The 14,340-nt window shown below is 49.7% G+C and overlaps 1 protein-coding gene across 1 annotated transcript in view; it reads left to right on the top strand.

Moving 5' to 3' along the window:
- LOC104054810 (protoheme IX farnesyltransferase, mitochondrial) overlaps positions 1 to 10,899 on the top strand; it is a 114,797-nt gene extending 103,898 nt beyond the window's left edge. Inside the window, exon 7 of the mRNA XM_054083314.1 lies at positions 8,631 to 10,899. Within this exon, the coding sequence (XP_053939289.1) occupies positions 8,631 to 9,073 (443 nt within the window). The 3' untranslated portion in view covers positions 9,074 to 10,899. The remainder of the gene's footprint in view (positions 1 to 8,630) is intronic.
- Positions 10,900 to 14,340: the final 3,441 nt, after the last annotated feature.

Genomic DNA, 14,340 nt, shown 5'->3' with positions numbered 1-14,340 from the left:
TCGTTTCTTCCTGCTAAAGGCAGTGGCCAGGAATGCTCCCTCGAGGTGAAAAACCCACTGCCAACTTCATTTCCCTTTCATTGTGGACACCCAGGAGCATCCTTTTGTTTGGCAGACAAGCCCTATCCTCGGCCAACATCCCCTTCCCTTTATGCGCTGCCACAGAGGAGTCTATTGCAGCCCCAGACGCTCCTGTTCCATGAGCCTTTTGTACCGTCCTTCAAAAGAACTGGCCATTGAAACCCATGACCATGAAGCTTTTGAGCTTTCCAGTGTTTTCCTCCTTGCCCTTCACTTCCATGACTGTGTAACCTTGATGGCGCACACTCAGGGCCGCACAGGGCCGTGCTGCCCGCACTGACAGCCGGGACTATTGTTTGCAGCCTGGAGACCTTGCGTAAAGCTTTAGAAGCGATACTTTTCCTTTTTTCCCTCTCAAGGCTGCTTAGCCGCTCACGTGGCATCCGACACAAACCATAGCATCAGCTTTTGTTTTCCAGGGGAAGCAGAAGTGCCGAGTGTTGTCTTGCTGTGGTGCTAATGTAGGAAATGCCCCAGTGGTAAATGAGGGGAGAAGAGCAAGGCCATCAGTTTGGTTAAGGTTCATGACTTCCCAAATGCCTTTGTGTCTGAGAAGGCTTCATAGTCATAAACTGACATTTACGTTTTGTGGTGTTAATCCCTTTCCTACTACCAAAGACAATGGGAGAAATTAAATAGCGTGTAATATTTTTGCTCAGGAGCAATCAGGGCAGTAACTGGAGCGCTTGGAACCAGAGGTTGGTTCATTTACCCTACCTTCCATCACTGGCAGAAGCAGAAGGAAAGGCAGAAGTCACTGCACCTTCCAGCTCTCCTTCACAGCCAGAAAATGCCACCACCAGCTTAATAAAGCAGCCTTTACACATCCGGACAGTACGCCTGTGTTAAGGACATGACTCTCCAAACCACTCTGCATACTGGTACCAATCACATCCAAAGCAGTGGGACCAGCAGGGTGATGGAGGGGATTCTCCCCCTCTGCTCTGCTCTGATGAGACTGCACCTGGAGTCCTGCATCCAGTTCTGGAGCCCTCAGCACAGGAAGGACATGGAGCTGTTGGAGTGAGTTGAGAGGAGGCCACGGAGATGATCTGAGGGCTGGAGCACCTCCTGTACAAGGCCAGGCTGAGAGAGTTGAGGTTGTTCAGCCTGGAGAAGAGAAGGCTGTGGGGAGACCTTAGAGCAGCTTTGAGTACTGAAAGGGGCTCCAGGAAAGCTGGGGAGGGGCTCTTGATTGGGGAGTGCAGGGATGGGAGGAGGGGAAATGGTTTTCAGCTGAAAAAGGGGAGACTGAGGTGAGACCTTGGGAAGAAATGTTTTCCTGTGAGGGTGGGGAGGCCCAGGCGCAGGCCCCCCAGAGCAGTGGTGGCTGCCCCATCCCTGGTGTTCCAGGCCAGGTTGGATGGGACTTTGAGCCCCTGATCCAGTGGGAGGTGTCCCTGCCCATTGCAGGGGTGCGAATGGATGGGCTTTGAGGTCCCTTCCAACCCAAACTGTTCTGATTCTGTTCTGTGATTCTAACTCCTGCAAATAATCCTGTGGGTGCTGTTGAATCTTTGATGGGCAACAGGGCTGGGATCAGACTGCCAAATCTTTCTCTACTCCATAACTGGTTCATAGTTAGAAACCCCCAGAGAAGAATGCAGGTTCTAAACTTCTTGTGAAAAAGCACAAAATAAAAACTACAAAATGAAAGTTTTGGGGATGTATCCAGTGTGTTTCCTGCAGGCATGACATCCTGTAAAGGTGCCAGGCCGTAGTGAAAAGTTCTGCACTGGCTGTGTTGAATTTCCTGTAGGAAAGGTGAAGAACGCGGTCTGAGCAAGCACAGTTGCTCGCAAGCAGGTGGATACAGCTGGCCCAAGTCAAATCTCTGAGCTCTAATCTACCTTGTCTGGATTAAAGAGGAATAATTTGTTCAACATCTTTCCAGGGAGGAGAGCCAGTTGTGTGCTATCAAGTAGAACGGTGTGTGGTTGTTTCCTGACTTGGATCCATTAAAGCCTCAGCTTAGACTACCAAAGCCTTCCCCTGCTGACAGCAGCCAAGCTCCTGCCCGTCTCCTAGAGACAAAGGCCGGTGCTACCCCTGGTTTGTAAGTAATTTTAAGGGTCTGGAAGTAATTTTAAGATTCCTACACATTATTCAAGGCAGAGGAATTACTAAAATTGTGCTTTAAGCAAAACAGCATTCAGAGGCTGCCAAGGCAGTAAACACCGGCTTTGGGAAATGCAGGACGATTTCAACATCTGTTTCGGAGCTGATATTTTAACCATTCCATGTTTATTTTATTGCCTGTTGGCCATTTCCCAGTCATTCGTAAGCAGCCCCAAAGCAAAGGCAGAAGGAGCGAGTCCATTCTTGAACTGGTGCTACACATCAGCTCCCCCTTCCTTTTGTTGCTGAAGCCAAAAGGTGTTTGTCCTGTCTGGAGCTGGGAAGTGATACCGGCCAGTTGTGGAACACTGTGTAGAGGGAAGGCGCTGTGTGGTGTCTACAGTTCTGTGGGAAGGGTGAGAAGAAATAATAAGCTGTTCATCTGCAGTGTGTTTTCAGGAACACCATGTTGATGCAGCAGGCTCTGTAGATAACCTTGGAGCTATTTGCCTCGACTTGTGCTGACAGGCCCACGTCCAGCTGCCTGTCCATGCTGCTTGGATCCATCTGGCTCTGCTCTGGAGGCTGGTGCTCCCACCCACCCGTGATGTGCTCCAGCCTGTGCCCCCTTGTAGCTCAAGTCCTTTTCTGCCCTGGAGGAACTTGTCTTCACAGTTTCTTTGGACAGTTTCAATTGGATCATCCCAAACTGCTGTGCTTTGTTTAAGGAAGAGAGCTGAAAAAATTCAGCTACAGGTGGAATCTGCACCAGTGCTCCACGTGCCAACAGTGCGAGCCATAAAGGGCTTTGGTGATGAAAGGTATTGCCAGCATGAGAGGTGCATTGCGAATCGCTGCTTCGGAGAGGGGCACTGTCAGCATGAGACAGTCAAGCAGGTTCCAAACATTGCTTCTGCCCTTTAGTGGATGAGAAAATAGGCTTGCAGTCCTCAGGTTGCTACATGTGAATGAAACGGTCTGCTCAGAATGGTGCTGTGGGCATGATTTTTGTTGGCACTGATAACTCAGCAGCTGAATGTGCCCACACTTTCTTGAGCAGGCAATGTACAGACTTCATTGAACAGACACTGTATCCTTTACAGGACACGAGGGGGTTGGAGGACTTGCACTGGGGTCTGGAGCTTTTCATCTCTGGTCACTGATCCCAGTGCAAGCCCAGGGTGGACAAGAAGCTGTTGCTACCTGAGCTCTGCTCTCCTCTCTGTGAGTTCAAACCTTGCAAGGGCTTCCACTCCAGTTTCCTGCTTTCGGGTGCTCTTCTTAGCAGAGAGGCCAAGGATTCAGGGGGCTCAGGTGCTGACATTGCTCCCTCACCTGAGATTTGGAGCATCCAGCAAATGAGGTCATCACAAATTGCCTCAAAAGGAATAAACCGTGAAATTTTAATCTAAGTTTAGAGGTACCACATGGCCTTCATAGAATCATAGGATGGTTTGGGTTGGAAGGAACCTCAAGGCCCATCCAGTTCCACCCCCTGCCATGGGCAGGGACACCTCCCACTGGATCAGGGGACTCAAAGCCCCATCCAACCTGGCCTTGAACACCTCCAGGGATGGGGCAGCCACCACTGCTCTGAGCAGCCTGGGCCAGGGCCTCCTCACCGTCACAGGAAAGCATTTCTTCCTAAAATCTCATCTCAATCTCCCCTCTTTCAGCTGAAAACAGCTCCTCCTCATCCTGTCCCTCCACCCCCTGATCAAGAGCTCCTCTCCAGCTTTCCTGGAGCCGCTTTCAGTACTGGAAGCTGCTTTAAGTTCTCCACAGATCCTTCACTTCTCTAGGCTGAACAACCCCAACTCTCTTTTCTTGACACTGTGAAGAGCAATATTCCATAGGGGGATGCTCCTTGATCTTGTAATACTGAACATCAGCCTGCCAGCTGCTGCAATTGCCAGCCCAGAACCACTCGTTGCTCTGGGAAGTCTCATCTCACAATTATTTTCAAGTCTTACTCAAATTTGTTGAACCTCAAAACATTTGCCAGTTTCCAAATGGCTGGGGAATTCAATGTCTTGTTTGTTTTAGGAAAAGTGCAGTTTATAAAGCTTCACTGTGTCACTAGATAAAAATGTATTTACAGAGAGAAAGAACCAATTTCTGCCTCCTTCAGTGCCTGTTGACATTTTAGCTTTATCTTAGATATTTAAATAAAATGAAAACCTCAGCTTGTTCTGGTTTATTAAAAAGAAGATATATTGCTATTTAAACACTTACAGAAGAATTTAAGAAAAGAAATAATAGCTTAACCTTAAAATTAATTAAAACCCATTAGTTATCCTTAACTGTGGATGCAGCAATACCTACCTGACTCTCTGCAATCCTGCAATTTTGAGATGATTTAAGTGATTAAACAATAGGATCTCAACAAGAAAACATTTTATACCTATTTTGCACTCTACAGTGGAAGAATGGAGACCTAGATCCTGTTTAAGCTGAAAGAAGGGAGATTTAGGTTGGATATCAGGTTGCCCAGAGAAGTGGTGGCTGCCCCATCCTTGGAGGTGTTGAAGGCCAGGTTGGATGGGGCTTGGAGCAGCCTGACCCAGGGGGGGTTGGAACTGGATGGGCTTTGAGGTCCCTTCCAACAAAACCATTCCATGATTCTACGATTTTCAAGCAGGTCTTTCTCCAGGGTCGGTCTCACTGTAACCTTGCTTAAAAACACTGCTGGCCTAATTATGACATAATTAACATCCGTCTAGAAATGAATGAGTATCACAGCGCCTGCTTTGGGTTGGAGAGGACTCCTGCTGTGGGTATGCGTGATGCCAGATCGCACTGCACCATGTGCTGGGCTTTGCCCGTTGTCAGACTCAAAAATCCCAGACAACCTGGCAGCCTGGGCAGAGGAAACCACAGGATGGCCAGGGCATGCGGGAAACAACCAACAAGGTCAGGTCAGTTAAAACCCTCGTAATGGGCTGTTTACTGCGCAGCTTCTCTGTAAAATATCAATTATCTCAATGGCTGTAATGTAATCAAAGTAATTAAATTCCAAAGGCTTGCATGTAAAAACCAGAGCTTTGTCAGTGGGAATCCAGCCTGGAGTGCTTTGGTTGGTCTGTTTGTGTTCAAGAGTTTCTCCAGATGACTTTTTCTCTTTCCTGGTGTTATGGTTAGGGAACTGTTAAAGGGCTTTGTGTGTTTGAGGTTTCAGGTGTGTTTTTAGCTTGGCTGCACACAGTGTTTGAACAATTGAGTAAGTGAAGCCTGCATTACAGCTGAAACCCAGAGACGCAGCTGAAAAGCTGCCTGTCCACGGCGGAGGGGAGCAGGGACAGCTCTGCTCTGTGTGGTTGGTGGAGGATTTAGAGGGAAAGTTGTATGAGGAGTGGTTGAAGTCAGAGGGTCCATTCAGCCTGGAGGAGACTGAGGGGAGACCTCATTGCAGTTACAGCTTCTTCACCAGGGGATGGGGAGGAGCAGGCGCTGAGCTCTTCTCTCTGGTGACCAACGACAGGACCCGAGGGAATGGCAGGAAGATGCCAGGGGAGGGTTAGGTTGGACATTAGGAAAAGATTCTTCCCCCGGAGGTTGGTAGAGCACTGGAACAGCTCCCAGGGCAGCAGTCACAGCATGAGGCCTGGCAATATTCCAGCAGCATTTGGCCAACACCCACAGCCCCACGGTGTGAACGTTGGGGTGTCCTATGTGGGGACAGGAGTTGGACTGGATTATCCTTGAGTCCCTTCAACTCAGAACATTCTGTGATTCTGCATCCTGGCCATGGCTCTATCTCCTGAAGGTTCCTCAGGGAAGGGATGATTGTGGCTGTCCTTCTCTCCCAAGTCCTGCAACATGACAGGGTAACATCTCTGAACACTTCAGATGTGAAACTTGAAAGCTATTCCTGTCTCAGGCTGATCACAGCCAGGCTCTCACCTGCAGGGATGTGTTTCACAAGAGGAAAGAGCTAAGGAATGTCTTATTACAGGAACATTTCCCATTGTTCCTCCTGGTGCAGGGAGAACAGCACCTCAATTAATTTTTATTTCAGTTTATTCCAGTAGAGTTGCTCACTTGGGTTTCAGCAGAACTGAATCAAATCCTGGTTTGTTAGGGCCAAAATTGCTTTTGTTGCCAGAGTTTTCTGAAATTAATGGTAATTTTGGGGTGCACCATTTTCCACCATCTTAAACAGCTCTCATTTAGAGAAGGTGCTACGCATATACGCCCTGAAAGTTGACTTCAGTGGGATTGAATGGCAGGATTTGCAAGTGCTTGGGGCTGTAGTCCAGGAAATCACCTGTAATTCATAGCAGGCAAAGTCACTTTGAAAGCTGCATGTCCAAACGATGAGAGTTTGCCTCCACACTTCGTGTAAGCACTTTCCAGAGGCAGGTGCTCACCTACTGGGGTGTTTGTTACTCATTCTAGTAAGTAATGAGAAGGGGTTCTATACCAGTGCTGTATCTTAAAAGCAACTGGAAATTCTCTTGAAGTGCAGCGGGCCAGTTCTTCGCTGGGTGGTGGGGCAGGGCAATAAAAAGTCTCTGTTGTGATCTTCGATTATTAACACTTGTGTGACAACAGCAGTGCAGGGGATGCTGATGATAGAAGAATTGGACATGCACAGCCCCAAAGCGTGTACAGCTGGAACAAAAGGAGGGAAAACATGAGCCACAGAATTGTGGAGTGCTCTGAGCTGGAAGGGACCTCGAAGCCCATCCAAGTTCCATCCTCCTGTCATGGGCAGGGACACCTCCCACTGGATCAGGTTGCTCAAAGCCCCATCCAACCTGGCCTTGAACACCTCCAGAGGTGGGGCAGCCACCACTTCCCTGGGCAGCCTGGGGCTAGGGCCAAGGCCAAGCTGCTCAAAGGTCTTCCCACAGCCTTCTCTTCTCCAGGCTGAACAACCCCAACTCTCTCAGCCTGTCCTTGTACGGGAGGTTCTCCAGCCCTCAGATCATCTCTGTGCCTTCCTCTGGACTCGCTCCAACAGCTCCATGTCCTTTCTGTGCTGAGGATTCCAGAACTGCACACAGGGCTCCAGGTGGGGTCTCACCAGAGCGGAGCAGAGGGGCAGAATCCCCTCCCTCACCCTGCTGATCCCACTGCTTTGAATGCAGTCCAGGACACAGTTGGCTTTCTGGGATGCAAGGACACCTTGCCGGCTCATGTGGAGCTTCTCATAAACCAACCTCAAGTCTTCAGGGCTGCTCTGAACCTTGAAACAGTTCAGAGGAGATGGTGAATGGGTCTTTGTTAGAGCCTGAGCAATTGCTGGGGAAGAAGTGAGTGTTTGGGGAAGAACTGAAATACATTAACCTGTGTGCAGATAAAGGTTGGTGTTTCTGTCTCTACCAAGTCATTAAGAAAATGATAGACTCTTGGCTCCAACTGGGAAGTAGTTTTCATAAAGAATGAGCTTGTGGAGGCAGGGAGATGCAAAGAAAGTGTTAATGCCTGGGCACAGTGTTTGGGAGCTGGGGAAACAAAAGGAAAATCCAGGAATGCTCATAATGTGCAACAGCCTTGAGGGATTATTGTGTCTTCAGATGAAATTAGTGACGGGAGTTTCATCTGAGAGCCTCCTTGAAGCTTGCTGAGATCAGCATGTAAGCTGCTTCTGTGTGGAGAAGCCCTGTACCATGTCCCGAGGATAGCTGTGAAAAGTGTGCTTCCGTAGCTCCTTTTTAAATGTAAAAAAAGCAAATTGGTGTGAATAGAGCTACTCCATCAAACTAGTTACAAGTCCCTCAAATTGGTTTGAAGGAGTAAAACGTTCTTCATCTTCTGTCGCCTCATCAGCAGCTTCTGCCAGTTCTGCTGCCTGCCTGAGGTCCATGATCCCGTGCCATCAACAATGTCCTCCCTTCACGCAAAGGGCAAACAAAGCTCAGCCATGCTCCAGACTACCAGGCTGCGGGCATTTTCCTAGTTCTCAGGAGGAAACAACTTATCCTCCTTGTCTGCTGTCATTGAGCAGGCTTTACTGTGTCTGGTCAATGTGACACTGCTCTGGATGGTCCTGGGATCAGCAGCTCAAGGCTCCCAGAAAAACAATCTCTTAGAATCATGGAATGGTTTAGGTTGGAAGGAACCTCAAAGCTCATCCAGTTCCAATCCCCCTGGCCACAGGCAGGGACACCTTCCCTCAGGTCATCAGGTTGCTCACAGCCTCAACTCTCTTACCCAACCTTGCTTCATTTCCACCCATGCTCTCTCAGGTAGATACTGGGTTGGTGCAGAAACCCATTAGCAATGGTTCATTAGGAGGACACGACTTGTGGAAATACTGTTCAAACTAAGTGCTCCAAAGCCAGAAGAGCCACCATGCACAACGCTGTGTAAATGCCATTAAGAACAGAGCCTGCCTTATCTTACAGAGCATTCCTTGTCTTCCCCCCTGTATGGTGTAAAAGGTTCCTAGTGCCGCTCTCCTGCAAAAACAGCCCGAATCCACAGAGATCTTTACATAGAGGTGGCCTTCTAATGTGAGTTTCCTTCTCTGTCATCCTCTGCAGGTGCGTTACTGTTAGGAGGAATCCTCTACTCTTGGCAGTTCCCTCACTTCAACGCCCTGAGCTGGGGTCTGCGGGAAGATTACTCCCGAGGAGGATACTGTATGATGTCCGTCACCCACCCGGCGCTGTGCCGGCGAGTGGCTCTGCGTCACTGCTTGGCCTTAATCGGACTCTCAACCATGGCTCCCATTCTTGACATCACCACGTGGACTTTCCCCATCATTTCACTCCCTATCAACCTCTACATCTCCTACCTCGCCTTTCGGTTCTACAGGGATGCAGATCGCAGCAGCTCCAGGAAGCTCTTCTTCTGCAGCCTATGGCATTTGCCAATGCTGCTGCTTGTCATGTTCTCCTGCAAGAAATCGTTCCTAGAGAAGGAGGACAAAGGTGATCTGCGCAGTGGAAGTCACGGGAGGGCTATGGAAATGAGATTGCCTTAAATGTCAATTACTTGTCGTCCTCGTGACACATCAGGTAGCATGGTTTAGTAATTAAAGGGGGAAACCTGTGGGGGTCTGTTTGAAGAAGAATCATTTGTGCCTAGCGACCACTTCATGCGATAATTTTTTGTTATTTCCTTCTGAAAGGGAATAGACTTGAGAGCCTAAAGCATTCACGGGCCTCTGGCTCACTTGCTCCTCACAGGTTAAACTTTAGCCTATGTCAGAAGCACCTCACTTTGGGATGGCCTTCCAAAACCTCTGTGAGTCATGGTCTCTCGTCTCGTGGATTGGTGTTCACTCAACGCGTCACATGCGCACACTCACTGACCAGCCAGCACTGGTAGCCTTGGCGAAACGTCAGGAAGCGACAAATGAATGATTTATGCCCCCTGCTCCCCAAGCATCCTTCCCAAATTAAGCTTTGAGGCACATGGTGGGCTGGGTGAACTCCTCTGGTCTCAATCCGTGCCGTCCCTGCTCTGATACTACATAGAAGCCTTCAATGGCTGAAGCTTTGCTCAATCAGTTGCTTTTCCCAAGGGTCCCTTTCACCCCAGTAGATTTTTAGCTTTTGCACAGCTGGCACAACTTCAGAGTAAAGAAAACGGTCTTTCAGCCCATCAGCATTCAAGCAGTGTGCAGCTGACCGGCTCTCCTGTAGCGCAAACGCTGACCACGCTCAGAGCCGCTCTGCTGCGCATCCATCATGGGGAAATTTCTGTCTCCCAGGTGGTTTCATGTCATTGTAGTTGGAGCCCTGGGGATCAGATCCTCAGCTGGTAGGAGTTGCCATCACTGCGTATGTCAGCACGGCTTCAAAAAGGCACAGGAGGTCAGAAGCAGATCTCAGTCTGGGAGTTTTAAGGCATTTCTGTGCTGATGTGTCTTGTGGCAGCCCGTTGGGTCGAGCTCTGGGCTTGCATCAACAGTTTGAACTGTGTTTAATATCACACCGTGGGCGCAGTATCATTTGCGCCGTGCAATAGGTAAGGAAACACATTTTACAGAACAAAAAGGTTGGGATTTTTATCTAATATTGTAATGTTCAAATTGCTGATGCAGCCAGTGTGTCTTAAAAGCAGTTATTGAGGATGGTCACACTAGCAGAACACTTTATCTTTGTTAACTGATGCGCTGAGGAACAGCTCTAGCCATAGTCTGCTGTGCCTGTGACCCCCCAGGGCTGTGGCTGCCCCTCAGCCTGCCCGGGGCTGATTCTGTCCCGCTGGGATGATTCCAAACACAGCAACATCCAGGGCAGACAAGTGTTTCAGTTATTGTGGTGCCTGTTAGGACTTGATGTGTTTTCACGCCAAGATTCCTTTCCCGTGTGGAGAGGGACTGGGCAGCACGGTTGTGCATCAATCCAAAGATACGGTGACACCTGAAATGGAGACTCTCTCTAATCTGATCCTCAGTAAAGCCCGTCAGGAAACATCACAGGTCTGCCACCACGTGCGTATCATGCTGACATAAATTCTTCAGTGGCTACCTTCATGCTCCAAGCCCAGCTTCTGGTCTCGGTTATGCTGGTGTAGATCAGGAGGACACGGTTAACCTCTGCTCTGCTGGCAGAACTGCTTGCAGGAGCCAAGGCTCCTGGTTTACACAGCTCTAGAATAACCAGTTGCAAGGTTTTCTGCCTCCCTCAAGTAACTGCAGAAGTCAGGGTTGAGCTCCCTCTCACTGTTTGTCCGACGGACACCGTTGTACTCGAATTACTGTGGGCTACACCTCGCAGAATTGTCTGAAAACTGTGCAACTCCTGAATTTGTTTTCAAACTGCATCCAGTCTGCTCTGCAATAAAGTGTGTTCTGTACAAACCCCGAGGTGAGTGCTCAGCATGTGTTTTAACCAATTTGCTTACGACGGCAGCTCTGGTGCAGTTGAGCTCGTTGTGAAGGTATTGGAGAGTTTTGTGGCATTTCTTGCGGCAATGATGATGTTCTCGATCACTGCAAGAGCAGAGGCAGCTTGTGCAATGCTGGTTCATTGTGCAAAAGTTACATGTGAGCGGGAAGGGTTTGTGCAGAAGGAAAGCTGGGAGAGGAACCTGAAAAGAGCAAATCACACCAAAACCCTCGCGTTTTGCTCAGAGGCAGAAAGCAGCGGTGAAGCAGGAGGGCTGTGGTTTTCTCCTGAGTCACTGCAGGCTCTGCGATGGCCTGCGAGCTCGGGGCGCTGTCCTGGCAGAGTCAATTCTGATTAAGGGCCCCAAGGGAAATGCCTGTGGTTCAGTTTTGAAGGGCCATCTTCATTTCTTGGGCCAAAACATGTCACATTCACAGAGTTTAGGGCCAGGCAGGAGCTTTGTAATCATCACCGACTGTCTGCAAAGTGCAAGTCACAAAGTTGCACCAACAGCTCCACACCCAGTTGCTCTGGTCTGGAGAGGAAGCGTGCTTTGGAATGAGCAGAGCTGGGATCTAAAGGTAAGAAATCCTCTTTTTAAAAAAAATAAAAATAAAAAAGGAGCTTTTTTTCACCTGGATGGTGTTCTCTGCTGTGCTCCACAATGGCCAGCTGTCGAGTACAGATGGAGTCACCCACTGTCATGTTACTGCCTTTAAGAATTCCTGATGTTGCCTCTGGTTTGAGAATAAAAACATTGCCAAGCGGGCACCTTGGCTGCGGACAGACAGGGCAGAAGGTGCTCTCAGGTGTCCTTTTCGGTATCCTGGTGCCACTATGGAATTGAAAGAGAAACCTCTGACCTGCCTTCATCCAGAGATGTTTGTGGACCCCGCATGGGTTCACGCCAGTCGTCCCCTCTCCAGCGCTGCCGACACCGACATCCCTGCCTGTGGGGAAGGGGCAGGGGAGGCGTGTGAGGAATCACTCTGCACAGGCAGTGTTGGGAGTGAAACCTGGGCCTTCTGCCTCTCAGCCCTGGGCTCCATGGATCTGCAACAGTGGTTCCTACATCAAATTGACATCTATTTTCCATCCAGTTCCAACCCCTGCCATGGGGCAGGGACACCTCCCACTGGATCAGGGGACTGAAAGCCCCATCCAACCTGTCCTTGAACATGTCCAGGGATGGGGCAGCCACCAGTTCTCTGGGCAGCCTGGGCCAGGGCCTCCCCACCACCCTCATGATGAAGAATAGAACAGAACCCTAAGGCCCAGGGGAGCTTCATTCTTTCGAGATACCCATGGAAGAAAAGCGCTCCATCTGTGAATAGGGATAAGGACATTTTGTCTTGTTGCACGAGTAAACAGCTCATGTTTTTGTCAGCCCTGCACCCTGTGTTCTGCACGGCCCTGAAAAGGCTGGTGATTAGATTGCACCCCATGTCTGCTCTTTGCTCTGACCTTCAATGCATCTCTGTATCTCAGCACAGGGCTCGCGTGGGGAGCTGACTGCATTGGCGAGGAGATGAGCTGTTTGCCTGTGAATCACCCTGAGCTTTGGCCCTTGTGAGGAGCTGAGCTATGAGACCATGAAGTGCCCCAGTTCGGTCACTGTCGAGGAGCTGAGCTGCTTGACTGAACTGCCCCAAGTTCTGGCCTTTGTGAGGAGCTCAGGTATGTGACATTGGTCTGGAGCTGAGCTACACAGCTATGAATGACCCTGATCTCTGGCATTGTGGAGGAGCATGCAACCATGAACCACCCCACCCTCTGGCCATGGCGAGGAGCCCCAGATCCTGCATGAAGCCACTGGTGGTGCCTCAGTGGAGCCAGGCACTCGGAGAGGCTCTGCGCCTTTTTCCAGCATCAATGAGGAAACCCAATCCCTGCACACACAGCTCTTTCCCTTCTCATTTTCCCCTGCTGGGGTGTTTTTTCTCGCTTCCTGTATCAATCTCTGATATAATCTGCCCCAGCAGAGTCACACATTCACACTCTCCTGGCTCCAGCAGCGTTTCCCACTCCGCCAGGCCACGGCATTTCAAGGCTTACACAAAACACACACATCCCTCTCCATTCCAACGATCCCACGAGAGTAGGAATGGAAACAGAGTGATGCTGTTAGAAATCATTATCATTACAGCTAGAAAGCACGTTGTCCTAGTTGGTCTCCAGAGGTGATTAGATATTCCCTTTTCCTTGGAAATACAGGCTGTCTACAGAACACATTGCTTTCAAAACAGAAAGATTGGCGCTGTTTTCCTACCAAGCAGCTCTGCAGGAGGTGGTAATACCAGAGGCTCCATCGCGGGCTGTCCCTGATGGCGTTTCTAGTCATGGTATTTGATAACCAGGCAAAGCGCCAGCCCCAGCAAGGGCTCCTGGGGTGCAGGATCCTCTCATGCTGGTGAGGTACCTGTGGGTCAGTTGTCCTCTCCCAGTCGTGGGGGAGGTCAGTCCTGCAGGGCAGGGCTTGTCCCTCGTAGGTGCACGTCCAGCACTTGGCTCTGCCCAGGACAGTCTGGTCCCAAAGTTCATTGTCTCCCAAGCAACATGTTGATAATTTGGAGTCGAAGACAACAACTAAGCTGTGATGCGAGAAGTTGAGGAAAGCTGTGGAGGTGCTTTTTGTCACAGAATGCAGGGATAGGATGAGGGGGAAGGGTTTTCAGCTGAAAGTGGGAAGATTGAGATGAGATCTTAGGAAGAAATGTTTTGCTGTGAGGGTGGGGTGGTCCTGGCCCAGGTTTCACAGAGCAGTGGTCCTGTGCACAGCTGTGCAATCCGTGAAGGTGTTCAAGGCCAGGTTGGATGAGGCTTGGAGCAACCTGATCCAGTGGGAAGTGTCCCTGCCCATGGCAGGGGGTGGAACTGGCTGGGCTTTCAGGTACCTTCCAACAAAAACCATTCCATGATTGTATGATTCCAAGTGTCATTGGTGAAGACCATCCTGTGAGAGCGCCTCAGACTGTGACTTGCAGGGCAGTTCTCACTGAAGGTTTTTAGTCCTCTCTGAAATGAAAATATTCCAGGCTTTTAGGGCTTCAACACAAAGTTGAGCAAGCTTTGGAGCTGCCTTCCTAACCCTTCTGCTGGCTGAGCCTGAAGCATTCCTTGAACATGAGAGTTATTGAGCTCTGCTGGAGCTCGTGTTGGTCTCGATTGCCATGTCACAAGGATGCCCACACCTCCAAATGCTGTTGTCAGGTCCAGAGCAGTCAAATTCTCCCTGACCCAAGGTGAAGAAGGTCTGTTGAGCACAGCATGTGTTCAGTGTCCCAAAGCCACTTAGACTGCCATCAGGACCTGTGTTTAAAAGAGCTGGCAGGAACATCTCGCACCATCTCTGCCTTGTACACTTTCTGTCACCTCTGCTTTTCTGCTTCCAGACTAACTGTTCGCGCTGAAG

Source organism: Cuculus canorus, chromosome 18 (genome assembly GCF_017976375.1).
Source record: "Cuculus canorus isolate bCucCan1 chromosome 18, bCucCan1.pri, whole genome shotgun sequence".
NCBI classification, from domain to species: Eukaryota; Metazoa; Chordata; class Aves; order Cuculiformes; family Cuculidae; genus Cuculus; species Cuculus canorus.
Note: the sequence above shows the minus strand (reverse complement) of the source record. Positions and strands in the feature narration are given on the sequence as shown.